A 24,647-nucleotide genomic window follows, 5' to 3' on the forward strand; every position below is an offset into this window, starting at 1 on the left:
TAAATTAAAGTTTAGTGTTTAAATTCAACATCATAAAATGAGCATTAATGATAGTGCANTGTATCAGTATTCCAAACTGATAAGCTAACTGGTGTGAAAATACTTGCTACTTTTACTTATATGACATTACACATATGTCTGAACCAAGCTGCATGGATGTCATTTTAAATAATGATGAAAAAAATGAAATGGGTAAAGTGAAGGAATCCCTTTAAAAGTGGCATGAAATGATTTCAACATATACATATTATGTAAAGTGTCCACTACACTGATATCTACTGTTAAGTATCAGTGCTTAAACTGAAGTAAGACTGTTCCGGAATGAAAATTTAATACCATTAACATTAGAATCAAATTTCAGGAAAGAAAAACAACTGCTCGCCTGGACACATAAAACATTTTAATATTAGAATATTTCAGTTATCACTAGTTTCCAGCCCCCTCCCCCCAAGAGAATAAGTGTAATATGCTTTCATTTTTATTACAGAAAATACCTGTATTCTGTATCAATTACTTTAAAGGCTAACACAATATGATTTTTTTCTGAAGTTCCTTAGGTCCTCCTACAAAATCCTATTGCAAAGAAAACTGTATCCACTGAAGGATGCAATAAACTCACAAGTGGATTTTATTTCTGCAATACTGACAATTGTATGCCTTTGCTAAAGCAAATAATACACAATTTGTTTGCAAGCAGGCCAAGAACATGTTATATACAAGATAAATGGTAACAGAACTTGGAAAGTGTATGCTGACAAGAAAAGCACATGGCTGTATAAGCAGTCCTCCTTAAGAACTGTTCTTTCTAATCATAAAATGAAAATGCCAGCCTAAGGTAACATAACCATATCTTGGGCAGTGCCCATATATAAACATAGGTAGTCAGGACAACTAATGCGATGTCTACAACTCATTAATTCTGTGCTATTCATCCACACTCAACGAAGACAAGCCACAATTTCAGTCCAAGTCTCCTGTTGTATTATTATTTCGATTTCTTGTTTATGACTTGTGCCTCGTCCATATCCTCCCGACTCATGTCTTTGTCACCCCAACCCCAAATTTCATGACTACCATCTCCTGTGCGTTCAACCCGCCTTTTCACCATAGACATCGGCACAGTCTTCAGGTCATATGCCCATCCAATGCGTGAAAAGAAGTCAATTAAAGCAGTTGTCATGTTGGTATGATAGTTGCCTAGTTCAGCAGTTTTGTAGTCCCAAGGAAACACATGGTGATAATTATGCCAACCTTCACCAAGAGCAAACACTGCTACACTCACATTTTCTGCTGGATTAATGAACCTGAAAGCAGAAGACACTGTCAAAAAACATCATAGCTAAGAACTGTCATACTTGGGTAACTAACTCCATGGAGCTCAAACTTTCTTGAGAAGCCAGTAGTTGCTCAGCCACTCAAGAAATTCCCCACACTTTATGGAAACTGTGGGTTCATTACCATGTTCACAAGAGCACATCTCTAGTTATCTAGCCTACGCGAAATGCATCCAGCCCACACTCCATCCTATTTTTCTAAGATTCATTTTAATATTGCCCTCCCATCTATGTCCAGGTCTTCCCAGTGGTCTCTATCCTTCAAGTTTTCCTATCAAAACTTTGTATGCCCTTCTTATCTCATCCTTCTTGATGTGATCATTTTAATAATACCTGGCAAGGAGTACATTGCAAAGCTCCTCATTATTATTTTTTTCCCCATCCTTCCATTATTTCATTCTTCTTAGGTCCAAATATACTCCTCAGCAGCCGCTTCTCAAACACCCTCAAGTCTCTGTCCATCCCTTAATGTAAGAGACAAAGTTTTCATGCCCATACAAAATGGGCATAATTGCAGTTTTGTATATTTCTTTCTTTAAGTTATTAGACAGAAGACAAGATGAAAGAAGTCTGGGGAAGAACTGATCGTCTACTAGCCTTTGATACGGGCCAAATAGAAAATGATGCCTCCAACAGTTCTGTTGCCATTGGACCATCTTTAGCGAGTTGTTACCTAGCAATGACAGGGGGATACACTTTACCTAACGTTTGCCTAGCAATGACAAGAGGGATACACATAGAGACACAAAACAGATGGGAGGGATTTATGGAATACACCACTGAGATTGGCTCAGGTGTCATAAATCCCAAGTTTCATAAAGACTGGTTCAGGCATTCAAAAGTTAACAAGGGGGATTAACAGACACATGCACATAGCATGAAGATCATGTAAGTGTAGTTCCATGTTTTCAAAATAAGAAAAGTAAGTTAAAACAGCTTTGAATCTTTTGGATCTTCTTGTTTTATACAGTATTTATGTTATCTCCCAATCAATTATCATTAGCATAGACCACAAACTGATGTGTTCCATCCAATTTCAACCCTATCTGATTTCTTGGACCTTCCTAATGATGCATTTTAAAGAAAAGCTGAAAAGCAATGGCAATAAAGCATCTCCTTTTGCTAGGCCTAGGGTCTCCAAACTATGGCCCGTGATGTGATTTTATCTGGCCCGCGAAAGAATTGTGCAGAAATGCACCAATTGAACTAATTTTCCAGTGAGTACTGGTAAATGTGATTCCGAGCTTACTGACCTGACATATTATACTGCAGTTTGATGGCTTAGCTGTGGAAAGGTTCTTTTGCACTTCTTTCAGCTCAAGAATAAAATTGATATATTTCTTACCAAGAAAAACCATCACAAACCACTTTTATCAGATACCGAGTGGCTTTGGAAATTAGCATTTTTTGCTGATATGGTGAACCATATGAACCATTTGAATTTAAAGTTGCAGGGTGAAAATAACTTTGTCTGTGATTTATTTGCACTTATCAAGGCATTCAGAGTAAAGTTGATACTTCTGGAAAGTCAAGTGAAAAATTGTAACTTTGTTCATATGCTATACCGTGCAGAGTTGCATAAAAAGGATGAAGCAGAATTTCCTTCCTCGTTTGAAAATTTAGTCATTTCAGATTTGAAGGAACAATTCTGGAAGCAAATTCCTGATTTTGATTCCAGTGCTCAGGAAATTAGATTGTTTCAAAATCCATTTGACTGTGATGCTGCAGATGTCCCAAGTCAAATTCAAATGGAAATTATTGAACTTCAGGAAAATTATCATATTAAAGGCAAATACAAGGAAGGAAATTTGATCAAATTTTATAAATTTCTGAACTCTGAGCAATTTCCAAATTTAAAGAAATTTGCTTGTAAATTTATCTCCATTTTTGGGACCACATATCTGTGTGAACAAACTTTTTCCCAGATGAATTACATCAAGTCGAAATACAGGACAAATTTATCCAATGAACATTTAAAGTCGCTACTTGTGATTAGCGTTTCAAAATTTGAACCTCAATTTGACTCCATTATCATTATTAATTTGCCATAAATTTTTGTTCCCAATTGTTGGTTTGAAAATATTTTGCACTGAAATCTCCTAACAGAATTTTCATATGGTATTTAGGAACCTGATCTAGTCCCACACAGAAGATGTCCTTTGTATCATGAGTTTATTCTCCACTAAGGCATGACTTAAGAACAATGGTATTATAGCAGCAACCTCTTAGTGTTACGTTGACATCCTATTGCTAACGAACTCTACCCTACTGCCAATAAGATTACCTTATGTATACATCTGGCTTGCAAAGAAAAATGAATGCACAACTGGCTGAATGACCATTAGTCAATATGCAGCTGCTGATTAAATTATTATAATATTGATACAAAATCTGACTGCTCATTACTTTCATGAGGTAAGCCTGGCATTGGTCTGCTTTCCATCCATTTCACAGATTTTCCCTTTTATTTTCTTTTAAAATATACAACTTTACCACAAAATACCTCTTTTCTTAAGATTCTATACCTAGCATTTTTATCATGTTCATTTCCTCCATGCTATGTGCATATCTCAGAATCACTGATGACAACAGAAACAAAACACATTAAAATTAAAGAAGGAATAATTCTAAAAGTTACTTGTTGTACAGTGTGTCCACAAAGTGTCTTTGGGGTTTTGAAAAATGTGGCACGCAAACAAATTGAGCTAGCCGTATGTGGTTTGCGGCAGATCGTAGTGAAACTCTGGAAGTTTTCTTCTGCTGCCAACAAGATGCCATAAGCGGCCACGTTTACTTTTCTCAGTCAGTTGTTTGTGAAATGGCGACTCTGCTGGAACACGCGCATTGTGTAGGATGGCTTTTTGAGACAAAATCAGTCACAGAGACTCAACAAAATTACCGCACACAGTTCAATAAGCAACCTCTGAGTGACAAAGTAATAAGAGACTGGCAATGGCGTTTCTTAGAAACTGGGAGCGTACATGATTGCAAGTGAAGTGACAGACCGGGTGTAAGGGATGAATGTGTGGAAAGAATCCATGAATCGTTTGTACAAAGCCCTACAAAATCCACACGTTGAGCTTTGCATGAATTGTTACTCCCACGTTCAACGATACACAAAGTGCTGCATAAGAGGTTGAGGTTGTGTGCACACAAGGTTCAGTTAGTGAAACAGTTACAACCTGCTGATGGCATGGCACATCAACATTTCGCAGAAGAGATGCTTGACAGCATTGACCTTGATGTGGACTTCTTGAAAAAAATCATGTTCACAGACAAGGCAACATTTCATGTCTTGGGTAAAGTTCACAGGTATCATGTGTGCATACATGTCACTGAAAACCCATGTTAGGGAGCACATATGCGATAGTCCAAAAGTGAACGTGTGCTGCGGCATAATGCATGACCAGGTTATTGGACCCTCTATTTTTTCAAGAGCAGACGATCAACATGAACACCAACCTGGACATTCTGCAACTGTACGCAGTAGTACAAACTGAGCACTTACAGCCATACATCATTCTTTAACAAGATGGTGATCCACCTCATTGGGGTCTGAAGGTACACACATTCCTAGGAAGGACATTTCCAGAAAGATGGATCGGCAGATATGGTCCAATGACTTGGCCTCCATGTTCACCAGACATAGCACCAATGGATTTTTTTCCTGTGGGGTTATATCAAGAACAGTGCATTCCGAACACCAGTTAATGGACTTGATGACCTGAAGATCCGTATCAGGAATGCCATCTCATCTATTCCAGCAGACATGCTCCACAGAACATGGCAAGAGCTCAAATGTTGTCTGGACGTTCTCCGTGCTACCAAGGGAGCTCACACTGAGGTCTACTGTGGTCAGTAAAAAACTTCCAGAGTTTCATTATGATCTGCCGCAAACCACATGTGGCTAGCTAAATTTGTTTGCGTGCCACAAATTTTCAAAACCCCGAAGGGACTTTGTGGACACTATATATTTTTTTTTATTTTATTTTTAACCTCTTTCCTAAAGTATGGTTATGCAATCTCCATGCTGACTGTGGATCCCCCCCATCAACTTTCACATGCATGAACTGATGTTTTTAAACTTGGTATGCTTATCATGACAACTGAACCCATCTCAATGGCATACTTCATAAATCCCTCCCATCAGTCGGTGTGTGTATCTCTCCTATTGTTGTAAGGCAATGGCTTGGTTAAGTGTATCCCTCTTTCAATGATGGGCAACAGCTTGATAAACACGTTCCCATGGCAACGAATACACACAACAACAGAAGAACTGTTGGACACATAACTTTCTATGCATTCTGGGTCTTATCAAAGGAAAGTTTGCATGTCTGTCTGGGAATGCTTCTGGCCACCTAACATCGAATGGTTAAGATCATAAATGAACAATGCATTGGAATGGGAGTGGACACAAGCAGTAATGACCTAGATGAGCTGTGATTCACCTGGGGGCAGTTCTGAATTAATAATTATAAAACATGCAATAATTTATGGATGAAAAAGAAACTTGTCGCGTACATAACCTTGGTAGACGCAGACCTTACAGGATTACAAAAGATGTCAAAATCAATTTGCCTCTGCCTGAAGACATAGGCTAACACAATGCTTCATGTTCATCAGTGTTGTACCAGGATGGCAAGAAAGATTGCAGCAACTGTAGAAGGCATGCAAAATCGAGCAGGTAGACAAGAAATCAGTGTTGCAAAGTACAAAATGTTGTGAAGTTTTGTTTGTATCAGTAAATTACTGTGTGATTTATAAATTATTAATTTGGAGCTCCTCTGTGTGAATCACCCTGAACTATCTAAGCATTTGCCTGATGGGACTGAGGAAAACCATATAAACACGGGTTAGGATAGCGTTCAAATGAGATCCAAACTGGTCACTTCCCAAATACATCAGAAGTGTTACTGATTAAGCCAAATGGCTCAGTACTTACCTGTCATATGGATGGTTTCCCCACATATGTGCTGCACTATTAACAAGCCAAGTTATGTTCAGTGTGAAAGTGTAACGGAACATTGCCACAACAAACCAAGCATTTTTCCAAGTTTCACCCCACAGGTACACTGGAATTACAGTTGGTAAGATGAAGCACAAGATCGGCATTATGATCAGATAGTACCTGTAATGGAACAGTAACATATAACAGTAATGTTATCATCATGATTAACTGAATTTATGTCACTAATGAGAATGAACAGCACACTAACTCCCAGCTGTCACTATACCACAGAAGTTAGTTTTCAGGTAAGGTAATAGAATTTTCCCTGTGCTTAAGTAATAAAGAACTACAACATGGCTATGTACTGGGCAGCGGAGGTATAGATCCATGTGTTCTTGATCTTGGGACTAGTTGAAGGTGAGTGGGTGAGTGGTCAACTTCAGGCCTGGCTGAAAAGCCGATAGAGGCTCCAGCAGTTAAAAAATGTAACATATCTGACATATTCTTAGCCTAAACAGACTGCCTTGAATGAAAATCTTTTAAAGGAATGTGTTGGCAACCTAATTAATTATAAATGCTTAAATTATCTGCACCAGTAGCAATACTCACTTCTTCTGGAACATGACCACTGGATCAGCATCAAGGTCTGACATATCAAGTGTCTTTCCTTTTTCCTTCACATCAGGGTGCTTGCGTACAAGCAGCCAGCCAACATGAGAGAAGAAGAACCCACGCGTGGCATTGTGAGGATCAGCATCAGTTTCACTATATTTGTGGTGTACCCTATGATCACGAGCCCATTCATATATGTGATTCTGAAAAATAATACTCTGGTTATACTTCAAATTATACTTTTCTAAACCTAACACTACCCAATTCATATATCACATTTTATTTTTTATATAATAATAATAAACAATATGTCACTCTAAATGCAAAAGAAAAGGTAAAGTTGTCCTTGTGCTTAAACTAAGCACTACGTCATGAAGACACATGGGAGAGTCGATGTATAAATCCACGTTTACTTGACCTCGACACTAGTTGGAGGTGAGTGGTCAGTTTCACCCCCTACCATTTTACAGACAAGGAAAGAGCCCCCAATACCCACTGTATAGGAGGCTGGATGGGCCCCAGAGTCATTCTGGACACTGTGGAGAAGAGAAAATTCTTGACTCTACCAGGACTCAAACTCCGACCCATGGTTCATCCTGCCCACAGACAGTGGCTATACCGACTGCACTCACTGTAGTGAGATCAATTACATTTTGGGACAGACAGTACACCACAAAAGGTGCATTACCACTGGCACTAATAAGACATCTGTGATATCCCACAAATTACTAAGAAGGGCTTCCTGTCCCATGTATGTGCATTAAAATTATGTTGTTTGGGGGCCTACTGCAATCTCTTGGCCAGTTCAGTGGACAAGATATACTTCCATCAATTGTTTCAACATGTGACAAGGCCCACATTGTAATCAACAAGCCATAGGCCATGAAATCATGAACAACATCCTCCTGCATCACAGCACATGCTGGAAGCAGTCTGTGTTCTTACGGATGTGTTCCTCACACCACTGCAAAAAGTTCACATTCGTGCAATGAAGTTAAATTAAAAAAAAAAAAAATTGAAACATGAAATTTGAAAAGGTCATGCCATGCCTTCTACAGGGTTTCTAAGAAATTTTCAACCCTAGTATTGATTCCATCCAGTTTCCCTTCTATGGGCAATCAGAATTTTTATGCAGTTTCCCATAATCTTCACTCTAAAGCAGCACACAAGTAGCGTAGTTCGTTGAGGCACTATGCTACAAGCTGGAAGGTCGTGGGATCGAATCCTGATGAGGTGATTTTTTTTCAATTTACCTAATTCTTCCAGCCACACTATGGCCCTGAGATCAACTCAGCCTCTAAAGAAATGAGTACCAGGAATATTCCTGGGGGTAAAGGGAGGCTGGCACATAAGGCTGACAAACTCATCACCGTCAGTGAGCCGATGGTCTAGAAAATGTGGGAGCCTAACATCTGAGAATCCTATGAGCCTTCACGGCCTCTTACAGGGATAACTTTACTTTACTGATGTAAAAATATATATGAACTGATTCATTCCAGTATCATTGTTTTGTCATGAAAAGTCTGAATTCACATATCCTTCTGGGTGAATGCAAGTCAATAATCTCAGTGGTAAGTTTCATCCACTGTACAATACTCATTTCAATGTGAAACTCTTTATGTGGCATTTTGGTACAAGTAACACAACTGAATGAACTTTACCTACAGCAACAGAGGTGTGGGATTATGGTCAACAGACACAACACAGAAGTTCAATTCATGGCACCTGTTCAAATATTAACTTGGGGAGATAGTGAAAAAAAGTTGTGATGTGTATAGGCTACTGGCCTGTTGACTGTGACACATCTAAACAAGCACAATGAGAGACAATATAATATGTCCTTCCCACTTGAACAGCCAAAGGATTTTTGGCAGGACCTCAGACTACTTCACTTCATAAGCAAACACATCATAACACACACTGAATATATCAAGTCTCACATATGAAATTAAAGTTCTGTGCTTTCAGTAACAAAATTAATTTTTAGCCTTCTTTCCTTACTTACTTACTTACTTACTTACTTATGGAGCTGAGCCCTTCTTGAGGAACCGCCAAACCTGCAGCTATTCAAGAATTTCCCAGCATTTTATGGAACCCAAAGGTTCATTACCGTGTTCACAAGAGCCATCCACTGGTCCCTATCCTGAGCCAGATCAATCCAATCCATACCATCCCATCCTATCTCTCTAAGATCCATTTTAATATTGTTCACCCACCTACACCTTAGTCTTCCCAGTGGTCTCTTTCCTTCTGGCTTTCCCACCAATATCCTATATGCATTCCTCCTCTCCCCCTTCATGCTACATGCCCTGCCCACCTCATCTTCCTTGACTTGAACATTCTAACTATATTTGGAGAAGAGTACAAGTTATGAAGCTCCTCATTATGCATTTTTCTCCAACCTCCTGTCACTTCATCTCTCTTCAGTCCAAATATTCTCCTCAACACCCTCAGTCTACGTTCCTCCCTTAATGTCAGAGGCCATGTTTCACACCCATACAGAACCACAGGCAAAATTATAGTTTTGTATAGTATATTTTGAAAAAGTATAAATGGAAGCTTATGAGGTGTCATCATGATGCCTGCTTATATGTGAATCCCACCCTACCAACTTCTGAATGGCTGAACCAATCTTTATGAAACTTGGTATGGATATTATGGCATCTGAGCCCATCTCACCAGCATACTTCATAAATCCCTCCCATCTGTCTGTATGTCTGCATGTGTATCCCCCTACTGTTGCTAGGCAATGTGTTGGTTGAAACATTACCACACCAACAAATACACATGCAACAACAGAACTGTTGGACATATTGTCTTCTGTGTGGTCTGTTTTGTATCAAAGGAATGTAGGCAATTAATTATTGTCAGAGCTTCCTGTCATATGCACCAGATATGCAACGATAATAATATTCAGGGTACTGGGCATTCTGATGGTCTTACAGGCATCTGTCACCCCAGTAAGGATACTATAATTACAAGGGAAAGTAAGTGGTTAACTTCCCCCACCAAAACACTTCCACATGTATGCAATATTACTGCAACTCTGTTACCATTTTCAAATCTGGAAATCCTCTCAGCTTTCTAAGCTGCCAAATTTCAAGGATCAATTTTGTGTACTCTATTATTTTTCACTGTTTAGTCAATTTTATGGTTTCAACACAACTGCTAAGTATTAATAACAGGTCTGGGGAATCTTAAACTTTAGTGCTATGCTTTTATTTTTGATACTGCAATTGGGAGGACTTTACATAATACAGATACACAAAAATATCCAAAACCATTTTCCTACCTGAAACACATTTGGGAAGTATTACAGTTTTTTCAACTTTCAGACATTAGGCACAGACCACAAAATCCATTGGGCATGTGTTAACACTGAAGACAAATTTAATTGAAAACAGAATAGCAATGATTTCTTGATAATGTAAATCACATGCTTCACTGTTTTCTAACAAGTGCAAAACAAGGGCAATCACTTCAAGCCAGTTCAATCAAATTCATATACGTATATCACACTTTGCTATGGTTTTTATTTCTTTATATGTCTCCTTCATTGCTCTTAGGGAGGCCAAGGCCCGACATCAGGCTGTTGCGCCATAGAAGAAGAGGAAGAAGGATATCCCACTTTTCTAAGATTTTTTTTAATTAATCCCCCAAACTACTTATAGTTGTGTCTTCCCTTCTGACTTTCCAACCAAAATTTGGTATACAATTCAGGTTCCATCCTAGAACATTTCATGCCCTGCCCATTTCATTTTCACAATAGATACCTTAGCAATATTAAAGGGAGAGTACAGGTTGTGAAGCATTATGCCATGTTCTAAATTCTTCAGTTACTTACCTGAAATGCTAGGGTATTGAATATCATAAGAATAACTCTCAAGGGCCATTTCGCTTTGTAAGCACGGTGTGCCCATAGTCGATGTGCCCCAGCTGTGACACCAAAACCACCAGCAATGTAGAGAAGGGTTGCTGTAAACAGAAAGTATTTCACTATAACAGCAATCAAAAATATACTAACAAATTGGTTTCCATCACTCACTTTACAATATTCCTGAAAAACAAACCAAATTGAACTGAAGCAATATATCAAACAAAATTTCCTACAGTACATACCAAAGACTGCTGTGAGTATTTTAGCTGATGCCAGCATCAGGTAAGCCCCATAAACTGCAGCCAGATGCAAATATACAAACAGGATAATATTTCTCCACACAAGTTTTCTCCTGTACTTTTCACGTGGTTTGGCATTGTCATTTTTTTTTTCAACTGATGGTGCTACTACAGTTTCAATGTCGTTTTCAAACAAAACTCCTGTAGGAGAAGTTGTTATATTTGGAGCCATGTCAGAAGGGGCAACAACCAATCTGGAAATGAGATGAGCATGGTTGAATGAACACTGGATAACATACATACATATATATATATATATATAAAATGATGACTAATGTTAGGTAAGTACAATGATATTGCACTGATATAGTTACTGTGATAAACATGTAATTTCATTTCTAACATTATAATATCCATACAAAAAACATAAGCAAATTTATTAATAAAGACAATAGCAAAATTATGATTCCACTAAAAACACATATCATGGATAATGGTTTAATGCACTTTCAAAACATCACATTTTTGTTGGGGGGAAGTAAAGCTGTTTCTATCAGGCCTTGTAGCAAAAATTAATTGTTGAATTAAAATTAGGTTTCGGTTACCATACTACAACATCATAGTAAATCTAGGGCTTCAGTGACAGCTGGCAGTATCATGTACCGGAAAGTCTTCCTCGTGACAGGTTTCCGGTAACCTATACAGAATCAATTTACGTTTACGATGTCAACAGAACACATCAGTGGTTTGAAAGATGTTACACGTCAGTTCTTCGTGAAACTAAAACGTGATAAAACACGTCGTCTAACCTTGAAGTTTGTATAGTATTAAAATGATTCGATTATATTTTTGAAATGTTCATATTTCAAAACGTTCGTTTTCGGCCAAAATATTGTACGCACACACCAGTTTCAAACAACTCGAACGACACGAACTAACCCACTTCTCTCTACTGTACTACATTACACTGGGTTTAAAATCTCCCCAATATCGATCTTCTCGTCTGTGACGCAATACGGTTGGGCAGGACAAAATCAGGTGATGCGCTCGCCTGATCCTTGTAACCAGTCACGTAGCTCCGCGCCAAACAACGTGGCTCATAAAACCAAATTTGACATTACAACCTTCTACAACAGCGCATAGGGTTAGGTTCTTTAAATTTGGTTTCCTTTCAGACTGCGAGCATTACATGTGGATCAGCTTCCATACTGTTTTCGATTCTGTAATATGAACTTTTAAAGTGGAATAAACCGTATCAGCGTATGGCCCAGGTTCGATCCCAAGCTGAGGTTTTTTGAAAATTATACCTCTTATGCCGTAATAGGCGTAACATTGACCATACAACCTGATCCTTATAACCAATCAAGATGCCCCGTACAAAATAAGAAATAAATTTAACATTAACCTTATATTCCCAAGTCAAGGTCACATTGCGACTGACGATCGGTCAGTCAGTCAGTAATTCTTGGTGTCGACCCCCATCTGGGGTTCATGACCAGATATTTATTACTATTCGACAGTTCCGATCTTGCTTTTGTGAGGCACCCTCTCTGACGAGAGGACGGATCTGTCGTTTGTCAGAGTCTGCAGTAGTTAGTCATTTGTCATAATGTAAAGGATATTTACAATTTACATGTTAAACATGTTAATAAATGTATATAAAATATATACAGGGCCTCTGTCAGTCCGGGCGCAGTACAGCAGATTATGCCCTCTTTCTAGTAGTTTCCGCTACAGCGGCAGTCTAGTCACTTGAACGGTCATATGCTTGACCGCCGTCAAGTTTAAGCCTCTTATACATACATACTTTCTATGTCGAACTTCTCCTTGCTCAGTATTGCGAACATTTTCGTTATCATGACATTTGTATGACTTCAGCTTGTTGCCTGCATAACTTCGTTATACTCGTATAATCATATACGTACGGAATTTTGGAATCCATGTGTAAATCTCGAACCGGTGTGTGCCTTGGAAAATTGCCCAATGGCGCGGAGAACCTTGTTTTGCAGGCGCCGCAATACTGACTGGGTCACCCTACTGTCTTCCTTATAACCCCTTTGCATGGATACTGTCCTCGTTATAGCCTCGGCACGGACGTCATGGAAACACCGCTTTCAACAATTCTTCTGTTGCGTGTATATTTGCTACAGAGGGGACGTGTTTACAGAGTCGTTGTCTAGCAACAGACGTCCCCTCTGTTTTCCACTATTCCGGCCAGCACGCGCCATGTTACAATATATTTAATAATTAAAAATCGCGTTTTTTATATAAACAATAGAAAAGAACATGGATCAAAGGCAAAATTAAACAATATGTCAACAATTCAATTAAACGTAATTCCCATATTCTTGCTTGTTATATTCTTTTCATTACATAAGAGAATATTTCAGATCCCCTAAGACAGGGGCCTGGGCCAAATGACCTTGCTGGCCCCCCATATGAACCTGGTTGAGGTTCATCTTCGCACCTTCCTGACAGGAGAGTACTATTGTAGAAAGGAAAGTTACAGTGTGCCTACTTAATTACGCAACATGGAATGAAGCCGTATAGGGAAATAGAGGCCGCGCCATAGCTCAAGCGGTTAGTCGCTGGCTTCCCACCGCGGCAGCCCGGGTTCGATCCCGGGTATGGTCGAGTGGGATTTGTGGTGGATAAAGTGGCGCTGGGACAGGTTTTCACAGAGTACTTCGGTTTCCCCTGCCAATCTTCATTCCACCAATTGCTCCACAATCACCCTCACCTATCATCTGGGGCTGGTACAATAGACCAGAAGTGGCCGCAGTACAAGGGACTTAGTCCCACCCCACTAGGAATAAAAAGAGGGAAGTAGAGGTGTAGATCCACTACCCTTGACCTCTGCATTATGTAGAAGTGAGTGACCAGCTTCGTGCTCCGGCCACTTTGCCCCATGGGAGAAAGCCCCCGGTACCCACCGCATAAGAGGCTGGGTGGGCTCCAGAAGGGGTCTGGACGCTGTGGAGTACAAAAACATCTGCCCTTGCAAGGAGTCGTACGCCCATTACTAGGCCGTCCAGCCTAAAGCCCACTCGCTATACCGACTGAGCTGATTACCTTCTTATAAAACCCAGGAAAAACAGATTTTATGTGACTGACGTCTATGGTTGAATGAAGCGTCCAGCAATTAGTAAAACGTAAGTAATGTATATTGCAAAATGGTAATGATTTTGAATAATAGCACTACTCGTGCTCATTCACAGCACAAAAATATGTAGCAGCTCCAATAAAAGCCGTTCTTCTCAAATGTACCTACATCTTGGAATGATGTGTTTGATAAATTTTGACTTGCACAAGTGTCGGTCACAGTAGCAGCGCGGTCTAAGGCATGAACGGTCTTCGGTCGCTGGGATCGTTGGTTTGAATCCCACTCAGGGCATCGATGTTTGGTGCGTGTATGCGTTTATTCTGTGTTTAGGTAGAGGCCTTGAGACTAGCTGATCACTCGTCCAAAGAGCCCTACCGTCAGCCCTGAATGGGATTAAAGAGCCATCGAAAAAAAAAAACTTGCACAAATGGTTGAGTTTTTAGTTTCAAAATGCAAATTACTATTCTAATGCCAAAAATCCAGACTCAACACGATCCTGAGCTAGTTTCATCCACCCAAATCCTGTTTATTTTTCTTAAGACCGCTCTTCTTCTTGGTCGTCCAAGTGGATGTTTTCCATAAGGTTTCTCCACCGACAATTTGTGTGTGTATTCCTTCTCTCCCAAGAGAGTAACAGGTAAACGCTATGCCAGGTACCTTCCACAAAACAACAGAATATGCAAACTCAGTGCTTCCACAAACAACCGAAATCTCCAAACACAAATATAGAATAGACAAAGACAACATAGATAAACAGATAGACAGCATTCTTCTCCCCCCTCCTATATGGTTCTAATGGCGTAACTTCATACAGTACTGGATACAGTGGATTTTCTATGACTCAGAAATTGACTGAATCCAACTTTTCTGGTTTCCACAAGTCTTCTAAACAACATATAACAAAGACACAATTTCCCTCCGTACACAATGTTTTATGCTTAATTCTACGAACACGGGACTGCCGAAGTTTGCCGAATACATACTAGCGGTATTTAAACTTCTTAGATGTCAATTTGACATCAAATACAGATTTTACACAAACATTCAAAATTAAAGTGTATGATTTGTAGTTCTCACAGCGGTATTTATAAAGAGTTCTATCTACTGGGATATAACGTTGCGTAGTCCGTTGAAAGTCAACCGACGTTTCGGAGGAACATGTCACCCCCGTCTCCAGAGTCGAAGCATAAGGCAAGCACGAAACCGCGTGAAGCGGGTGGCAAATAGAGCGACGATAATACACACCTGAACCCCCAGGGTTTGACCGTGCGAGGTACAAATATTTTAATTTTCGGCATATTTTATACGTTGTTTGCATAAGGCACCCACTATGGCGAGATCGTATCTTACAGTCTGCTCATCAGCCTGTGTGTCCTTATATTTAATCTTCGAAACTGCAGAGCTGATATTGATGACATTTGGTAGTAATGGGGTGTGCCGTGAATTTGTTTGGATCCCTGTTGGTTCCTACTTTTCATTGAATCTGATTTTAAGTGGGGGGGGGGGGGAAAGCCTCATAAAATTTTTTACCAGCATAGAAAAACGTGATTGGCTCTGCAATGAATATCATAGAGAGATATGTAAAATTTGGCAGAACGCTTTTAGAACGCATACCTCTTGGAAATTACATAATGCATTTTGAAGTACTTCGCTTCTCTTGCTACGGTACGTCATGAAGATTCAGTATTGTCGTATAAAATTGATATTAGATGACCTAAAATATCTGTGGGGATTCCTCTCCCTTTCATTCTCGCTTGCATCTTTTTCATTATTCACCCATTGTTTCGCAATTCAGATGCGTACCTGCAACCAAATTATTTCCAATAACCTCTACATGGGGATCGCACAATGCTGTTAACGTTCTCTGTTACCAGTTATATGTTAAGGACAAATGTATATAAATTCAATTAAACGCCGGTTTCTTTGCAGAGAAATAAAGCGCTAAGTATGGCTTCTCATGCGTCGTTTCTATGGTTGTCTCTTCTTCCAGAAGAAGACATCTACGTCCTTGCGGAATTCTTATTGTAAATTACGTAAAATGAACACATTCTGTTCATTTGGCTAATGAACAATTAAATAGGCATATCAAAACGTAGTGGGGTTGATTAGTAGAGCAAAAGTCCAATCAACTAATTGGCGATTAGTGACTAATTCAAAATCGACATAGCTATTAGCGAATAATTCAAAATCGAAACCTTAAAAGTAAATTTACACTTAAATTCTGGTCGTGATATTTTTTCTTTAGATATGTATCACCAATAATTATTTATTCAATTTCGTATATGAATTTCCGTTCCATCAGACGAAATAATTAAACAGACACGTATTTGTAGCTATAAACCTCGTTGACGTGAAGAGCACCGCGGGAAAGAAGTATATGTAGGAGCATAATTCTCTGTAGACAACAAGCGTTACACCGGGAGTCACGATAAAAATTGGACCGAAACTTGTGCGTAGCAACCTTCTTTCACAACTGGAGGAGGGGGCACCACAACCGGAAAGAATTGTTTGATGTCATATTTCAGTGCTGAAGTTGCGGCTACATTTCGCTTCAATGCAAGACTTTTACCAGGTACTGCGCGTACTTTTTTCCTTCTCAAAAGGAAGTGAAAGTATACGATAGAATTTCACTTCCCATGTTCACAAGCTAAGCAGCAATTCTCGCATTTTATTATTTCCTTTTATAAGAATCTAACTTTAATATAAGGTTCTGTGGAAATTCACCCGGTTAAACAGCGATCCCGCCACGACGCTACAACCGTGTAATCACTCAGCATCGTCAACTCATACACAAAAAAATATGTAAGCAAGAAAATGCCTTAAATGATGTGACGAGGAATGTATTAAAGCAAAGATTGTCCTGCTGATGATATGCGAACAAAGATTGTCAATATCCGGAAAACTGCTTTCCGTTAAAGGTTTCCGGATAACAGGGTATCAGTGACGCTATGTGACTTACTACTATTGTACATTTCTTTTAGACAATACAGACGGCAGAATATATATGAATTTCGATAGATAATAACTGATATTTCCCCCAAAATATAGCTTCCACATGCAGCACAAATAAACACAAAATGACATTTCAATTAAAATATTCCCAGGATTTTATGTAACCTGTAGGTTCTTCGCTGGGTTCGCCCGCCACTCGCCCATTTCCCGAATCGGATAACTCGAGCCTATAAACTACCTTATTTCTTTAAGATCAATAATAATAATAATAATAATAATAATAATAAATAATCCTACTATGCCTACGTCTTCCGCGTGGCAGTCTTTCTTCCAGTTTCCCTACCAAAACCGTGTGTCCATTCCTCGTTACTCCCATGCATGCTACATGCCCAGACACATGCCATCCTTCGTGATCTGATCCGAATATTTGGCGAGGAATACAAATCTGAAGTTCCTCATTGTGCAGTTTTCTTCAGCGTCTTATATTAGCTTTGTATAAGTACAACAGGCAAACACGATTTAAATATGCCTAGTTTACCATAAATGACACTGACAATACAGAGAAACGATTCAGACTCACCTTTTAAATACACACTACACAGATGTACCACTAGTTTAATAACATTAAAACCACTACTTCCAATATAATCCCCTTCGTTTCACCGATTCGAAAACGCTCTGTTAATGAAGTAAGCACGAAATATTTCGGTGTTCGTTTTATATGACGGGTAGCCTACTGGCCGGTTAGGCTCTCACGTGTTCATCGCGCGATACCAATCCCAGAGTCATGTGACCTGCCGAAGACCCCCTCCTCAGCCCTCTCGCTCGTGTGGCGTGATCCGCGAACCACACCGGCCGTAAGGTTCAGTTTCGCGTGCCGAGCCCTATACCTTTCCAGAAGAGATTGTACGAGGTCGTCTGTTCGTATAGCCCGCAAGAATACTGTACCTTCCAGTAAAGACTTCAATTATTACGTTGGCAGAACTCACCACACGTTCTACACCGAACTTTGACCTCACCGTAAGCAATTTCGGTTGAGCAGAGAGAGAATACCAATGTGTATATACATTAATTTATTATACAATGAAACTGTATAACCGGACCCTTCTTTTTCTTAAAGTACGCAACAGTACGTCGTATCCTCACAGTTTTTTTTTCAGTGAACCAAATATTGCAAATTTGTTTTAAACGTCTGGGAATAACTGAGGTTCAACTCGACCTATTTATTTTAAACAACTAACTCTGTAGACCCCAAAGGCTCAACACCACTAACATTAAAGCTCGCAATTAGGCACTGGGTTGTTCTCACCAACATTTTGTATGCATTCTTTGGCTTCCCCATAGGAACTATATGTCTGTCCCAACACAGTCTGCTATTTCACAGTGTGAAGGTCTTGGGCTTAAGCACCATGCCCTGAAGACTTATACGGGAATAGAGGTGCAGCTCCACGCATTCTTCACTTCGACCCTAGATGTAGGTGAGTCAAAATTTCACATCCCAATTGTAACAGCAGAGGCGGTCTGAGCGACCTGTATGATGAAAATATCACGATATACCCTACATTGTCTTTCACAGATCCTAATGTTTTCCACACCAGATCGCTCTAAGGCGCTACCAATCAACTCTCTTCCATCAGTCACTACACATGTATGGGCCCATATTATAGTATCTGGCGATTTTTATTTTAATTTAAGGTCGTAATTTTCCTTATTCTGAATGTATTGCATTGTGATTCAAGCGCTGTTCTTCTATTGTCTACTTTTAATGCTAATTAGTTGTTAAAATCTTAAACCACGAACTTCCTGGTGTCACATTTGAGCACCAGCATCTTTTGTTTTTGTTCCACAAATCAAAGGTTTTCTCCTCCCTCTGTGTAGAGGTGAGTTTTGTCCTCCTTTTGTAGGTGCAGCCATTAAATATGTGAAGAATACGTGTATGTTGTAAAATTTAAGGAAAAATATCCATAAGGTCACACATTATTATCATTTGATAGACGGTTCTGAAATTACCTGGATATTAATGAGCACTGTAGGACACTTTTTGTAACAAACAAAAATTATAATATTTTTATGCCTACACGTACAGCAGAAGAGAAGATGTAAAAATGGTTGTAACAAGACACTGATATACTACATTGCTTCCAACATTAAATTGTACTTGAGAGCGTAGCCGATATAGCGACTGGTAACGGGCTGGACGACGGAGGGTTCGTAGTTCGAGTCTCAGCATAGTCAAGAATTTTTCTTTTCCATGTCGTCCATACCGGCTCTGGAGTCCACCCAACCTCCTACCCAATGGGTACCGGAAGCTCCTTCCCCGGGGGTAAAGGAGCCGGGGCGTGAAACTTTCCACTCACCTACAGCTAGTACCGAGGTCAAGAAAATGTGGATCTATACATACTACGCCTTCATGGCGTAGTGCTTAATTAGTTAAGCACAGGGACAACTTTACCTTACCTTCACTTGTTCTTGCAAATTTAAGTACTGGAACGGCGCCCTTTCCGTTACATCAGTACGGTAGTGGGTTGTTCACATCTTCAGGATACACTTTAGCAAAGAGGCCCGCGTGCACACCCATGCACACACGCACACACGCACACACACTCACAGTTATCTGAAATGAATGCTGGAACTTCAGTTCACACGGTTCGTTCAGTTTTTAATTTGGTTTCCGAAAAAGAAATAGACTTTCAGTGAGCCTTCTCAAAAGCTCCCTTTCCAAAGCTTTCCGCCGCAGGTATTGAAGTTAAGTGATTTTAGATTATTCTATACTATCAGGTAACTGAGTTTTGGTCTACCTTGGCCTCGTCCCCCTTACCGTTTGCCAAAACTTAATATTTTTGCAGATTTACCATAATCCATTCTGCGTAGATATCAGACCCATCTCAGTAATATTCACATCATAATCTTTATATATCAGTAATTAATATTGTCAGGATTTAAAGTGACTATAGACGGATTATGGATTGATGAATAGATTTATTGGTCAGTTACAGGTCGGAAATCCTAATAACTAAACAAATATGAGTATTTCTGCTTTCCACAGTACAAATCACTCAACGCTCTCTTCTCAGTTTGCCTTCATCAGTCTTTTTCAATAACAGCTCTCAACAATGGCTATTCCTCTGCAATGTTTTCACTAGACATTTCCTGCTAACGAATCATAACAATTGTGATTATTTAGCTTCGTGGTCACGTCGTTGCCCGCTGGTTAACAGTCCACACCTGAACTCTAGCGCCATTTGTCTTCAAGATAACTGCTTTGGATGGACCACGCACAAAACACAGCCCCTCTATTGTTGTAAGGCGTGTTTACCTGACCACATAGAAAACGCCGTTCTTCTATTGTTGCTTAAGTTATCCAGCAACGGCCACTGTTTAATGAGTCACTACTGAGTAACCGCCCTCTATGCCAAAATATATTTACGAGTAATTATTGTATCGTCTTCTTCATTGGCTATTTTCTCTCTTTCATCCGCAAATTGTCCTCAAGGATATTCTTTCAGGACGAAAGGATTACTTTCGTAATCCTTCTGCACAAGTGACAGGACTGACCACATGCCACGAGCGAACAAACATTTAGTCTCAGTCTAAATATATTACAACAATTAAGAAATTCTTCATTATTATATGTGAGGTACAACAGGAAAATTGAAGAATTGCTCCAGAGTTTTAGTGGTTTCGTTTCATCGTGGGGCGTCACTGGTTAGCAGCTGGAGGAAACAGTGTGCAGAGATGGACGGTTCGCTGTGAATCTTGTACTGAACAAACAAGCACAGTCCTCTGTGTGAGATTTCGGGATCTCAAGACTGTGACTACGAAATGTAATGTCTTCTAGAATGTGACGCCATATAATATGGTATAAGTTTACCGATATTTCGGAAGAACGTACTGCCTCCATTTTCAATGTCGACGAGTAAACCAAACAAGCAGGGAGGAAATGCTCTGCAAAGAAACGTCAATATACTTTGACCAGACTACAGGGCTTCACATCCCAAAATATACCCGTAGTACTTTTCAGTGGTCTCCTAGCTTGGGAGTTGGCAGTAAGCTTTAATATTTTACGGAATTTACACAAAGCAGGTCATCCAATACTGGCAGGATAATGAAGTCTGGGACCCTGCGACAGGCTGAGAATTACCTCTGGTGGGGACAAAATATATATATATAAAGATAATTCTGTTGGAAAAACCTCTTGGAAGACCAAGAAGGACATGGGATGATAACTTTAAGATGGATTTTTATGAAATTATTAGTGGAACTGTGGTGGATCTTGGTACTAGAGACTTGCGGATTCCGCTGGGAGAGACCTGGTTTTGTTTTCCGATTTTAGCACTTAATATTTAACACTGAGTTTTTTTACTGTGTTTATAATTATATTTGTATGGATCATACAGCGAGTCCATGGACATGAATACATCTGAGTTATGTATGAATCCCTACCGATGCGGCACGGTAGCTGTTAATGCAATGGAGATACGTATATTAAAAGCGTGCCCAAATATTTTGTTGGATTTGAAGCTCTCCCAGCGGTGAATGCGAATGTGAAGAGAACAATTTTCTTAGATACAGTGCCGTATAGTCCCGTGGAAGTTCATCGACGTTTCGGAGAACCGTATTGCTTCTATCTTCAATTTCGAATAGTAAGCCAATAAAGAAATTGGCTGAAAGCAGAGTATGTTTATTGCTTTAATTACTTGTCGACCCTGAAGGTAGGAACAATACATTCGTCCGAAACGTCGGTGGGCTTCTGTCGGACTTCACGGAATTATTTACCAGAAGGCAGTACTCCTCACATCTACAAACTTTTAAAGTGAGTATTACAAATATGATGATGTATTATGTCCGTCGTATTTCTGGTATCGGAGATTTCCGGTCCCCAGAAGTATTCAAAGATTCAGATTACTACGTTGCTTCGTTATTTTGAAGCCTTTTAATCTGATTTGTTAAATATTATTGTGTTGGATAGAATATTTTTTTCTGAAATGTAAAATGTATACAAAGCATGAAATATTTTATAATAAGAGAGTGAGAAGACCACAATGACATAATTCTAAAAATCTAGAGTAATGCTCGAAACTGTAGAGTCTGACAGTAATAAATGTATGCAATGTCAGTTTGGCTGTGAAAGATCCAGTACTGAAAGAGGATAAGATAGTGTTGTAGAATTTATGGGCATGAAAATTATTTCAAGGGCAGATAAATATGAGAAACACATTAGATGCAGATTAGGGTCTGTGTAAACCGCATTTCAAATTTGAGACCCAGCAGTAGATTAGGGGGAAAGTACGTATATGCTCTGACACATAGTGGATGCACAGTTATTCACATACTTTTACAATTTACAAATTATTTGCAATTTTCTCGGGCTTCATAAGTTATTGCACTAATAGTAAGTTAACTTGCAAATAGCCCAACAATTATCAAGATAGTGTTGCTACTCACTCACTCATGATCTCATGAAATAATACCTCGAGGCGTATTCTTGCGACGTCACTTTATTACTCAACGACGTAACTACAATTCAAGCAACCATAACACAAAATGTTGAACAAGTCGTTTCACAGTCGGTCCTTTCGTGTTAACAACTGTCACTAGAATGGCCAAAAGAGAGAGAGAGAGTTACTTTACGACTTTACGACTTGACCCCAAGAATGTCAAAAAAGTCGAAGTCACATTGCGACTGACGGTCAGTCAGTCAGTGAGTCTTGGTGTCGAGCCCCATCTGAGGCTCATGATAGATATTAATTATTACCGTTTGACAGTTACGGTCTTGTTTCTGTGGGGCGCCCTCTCTGAGGAGAGGACGGGTCTGTCTTTTGTCTGTCTGCTGGCCCTTGCCAGTGCAGTCTTTCTTGGGTCGAAGTACCTTGGGACTTGCAACCATATTTTACTGTCTCAGATTTGAGACTTCTCTTTTCGTCGCCTCCTACGACTCGCAGGGTAACGGTGGAGGTATTCGACCCCGCCTCCACACGGGGTATGTCAAAAAATATTCATATTCAGTGTCTTATACACAAGACTTTCCCAGGCAACGAACCTTCAATTTAGGCTATCCAGTTTCCGGGGTAACGTCGTTACTGCCCGGAAAATAACACGCAACGACCAGTAGAGCAAACGCCATGAAGTCCTTGGTCATAAGTCAAGGAATTAAAGAAAAAATGTCTCAGTTCCTCACACATGGAACTGAGCATTTCTTGAGAAGCCACAAGTTGTGCAGCTATTCAAGAACTTTCCAACATTTAATGGAACCCGAAGGTTCATTACCTTTATCGCAAGAGCCCTCCACTGGTCCCAATCCTTCTTTCTTTCTCTCCCCACATTGCTCGGTATTTCATGTTAGACGTGCTAAAGACACAAGTTAGATCTTAAAGCTGTCTTCCTCTTCAATTATGAACTAGTTACATATTCAGCATAAATAAAACGGCGAACCACAACGAACGCGGCTCATTGGGTCACCCTGACAGATTGCGAAAATGCAGAGCTAGTAATAAATGTTTAAATATGGACCGATTATGAGCCGAAGTCGGAAATACCATAGTCAAACTGGTCAGATGAATATTGACTTCGGAGTCGATATAGGCCGAACATGACCTTATCAGCAAGATGATGAAGATGAGGACAATTTTTTCTTCTTCTTGCTCCCACTTTGGAGAGTAGGACTGATTTCTCAGTTTCAGTGATCATTTTTACAGACGGTAGGACTCCTTGGATGGGTGATCAGCTCGTCGCAAGGTCTCTACCTAAACATAGGACAACACAAAAACAGAATAAACGCATACACACTAAATATCCATGCCCTGAGAGGGATTCGAACCCACGACCCCGGCTTCCAAGCGATCGAAGACAGTGCATGTCTTAGACAGCTCGGCTACCGTAACCGGTTCGAAGATAATTGTAGTAGTATTAGTAATAATTCAATTCAATACAATTCTTTATTATTTGTGTGCCGAGTCAACAACTGCAAGGCCAATTACAAGCACACCACAGCGTAGATACAAGTAATTACATTATGGACAATCACAACATAAAGTCAAAGACAAATTACAGGCAAGCACTCGAGGAAAAACGCATTAATGCAGACAAGTAAACAAACAAACAAACAAACAACAATAATAATAATAATTTCATTAACATAATTCAATAATGCAGACAAATAATAGTAATAATTAAATTCAGTTCATGTTTATTTACGTGCAAGCTTAACAACACAGAGGCCAATTACAAAGTTAGCACGAGTATATAGAAACACACAATTGTAATTAAAAAACAAAGAACAAAATACGACAGTCTATATAACGGCAATAAATTAATAACAATACCAAGAAAAATTAAAGTTAGCTTTAACAGGCGAGAAAAATAAAATAAGTATATTTCCAGTGTTTATGGCATTTTGTGGCGAGAAAGGACAATACACGTACATACATGCATAGAAGTTAATAATAATAATAATAATAATAATAATAATAATAATAATTCAATTCTATATTATTTATGTGCCAAGTCAACAGCCGCAAGGACAATTACAGACAGAGTACCGGGCAGATACAAGTAATTAAATTATGGACAACAAAAACGTAAA

At 39.4% G+C, this 24,647-nt stretch overlaps 1 protein-coding gene across 2 annotated transcripts; it reads right to left on the reverse strand.

Annotated features, from left to right (window-relative positions):
* Positions 1-278: 278 nt before the first annotated feature.
* LOC111869928 (acyl-CoA Delta(11) desaturase) lies at positions 279-17,765 on the reverse strand. 2 transcript variants are annotated; one of them, XM_023861819.2, is made up of 6 exons: positions 17,646-17,765; positions 11,014-11,264; positions 10,739-10,869; positions 6,892-7,097; positions 6,277-6,462; positions 279-1,304 (listed from the first exon to the last, which is right to left on the reverse strand). In XM_023861819.2, the coding sequence occupies exons 2-6, from the start codon at positions 11,240-11,242 to the stop codon at positions 986-988; spliced, it is 1,071 nt and encodes a 356-aa protein (XP_023717587.1). In that variant the 5' UTR covers positions 11,243-11,264; positions 17,646-17,765; the 3' UTR covers positions 279-985. The 2 variants fall into 2 exon arrangements, with proteins under 2 accessions (XP_023717587.1, XP_033609499.1); XM_033753608.1 differs by lacking the exon at positions 17,646-17,765 and adding an exon at positions 15,728-15,765.
* Positions 17,766-24,647: the final 6,882 nt, after the last annotated feature.

Source organism: Cryptotermes secundus, unplaced genomic scaffold (genome assembly GCF_002891405.2).
Source record: "Cryptotermes secundus unplaced genomic scaffold, Csec_1.0 scaffold979, whole genome shotgun sequence".
NCBI lineage: Eukaryota > Metazoa > Arthropoda > Insecta > Blattodea > Kalotermitidae > Cryptotermes > Cryptotermes secundus.

Coding starts and splice junctions, on each gene's coding strand:
- LOC111869928 (XM_033753608.1), bottom strand. CDS start 15,750: ATGCATTATGTAATTTCCAAGAG. Junction 7,098..10,738: donor TCAATACCCTAGCATTTCAG/GTAAGTAACTGA, acceptor ATTATTTTTCAG/AATCACATATATGAATGGGC. Junction 1,305..6,276: donor GGAAACCATCCATATGACAG/GTAAGTACTGAG, acceptor TTCTGCTTTCAG/GTTCATTAATCCAGCAGAAA.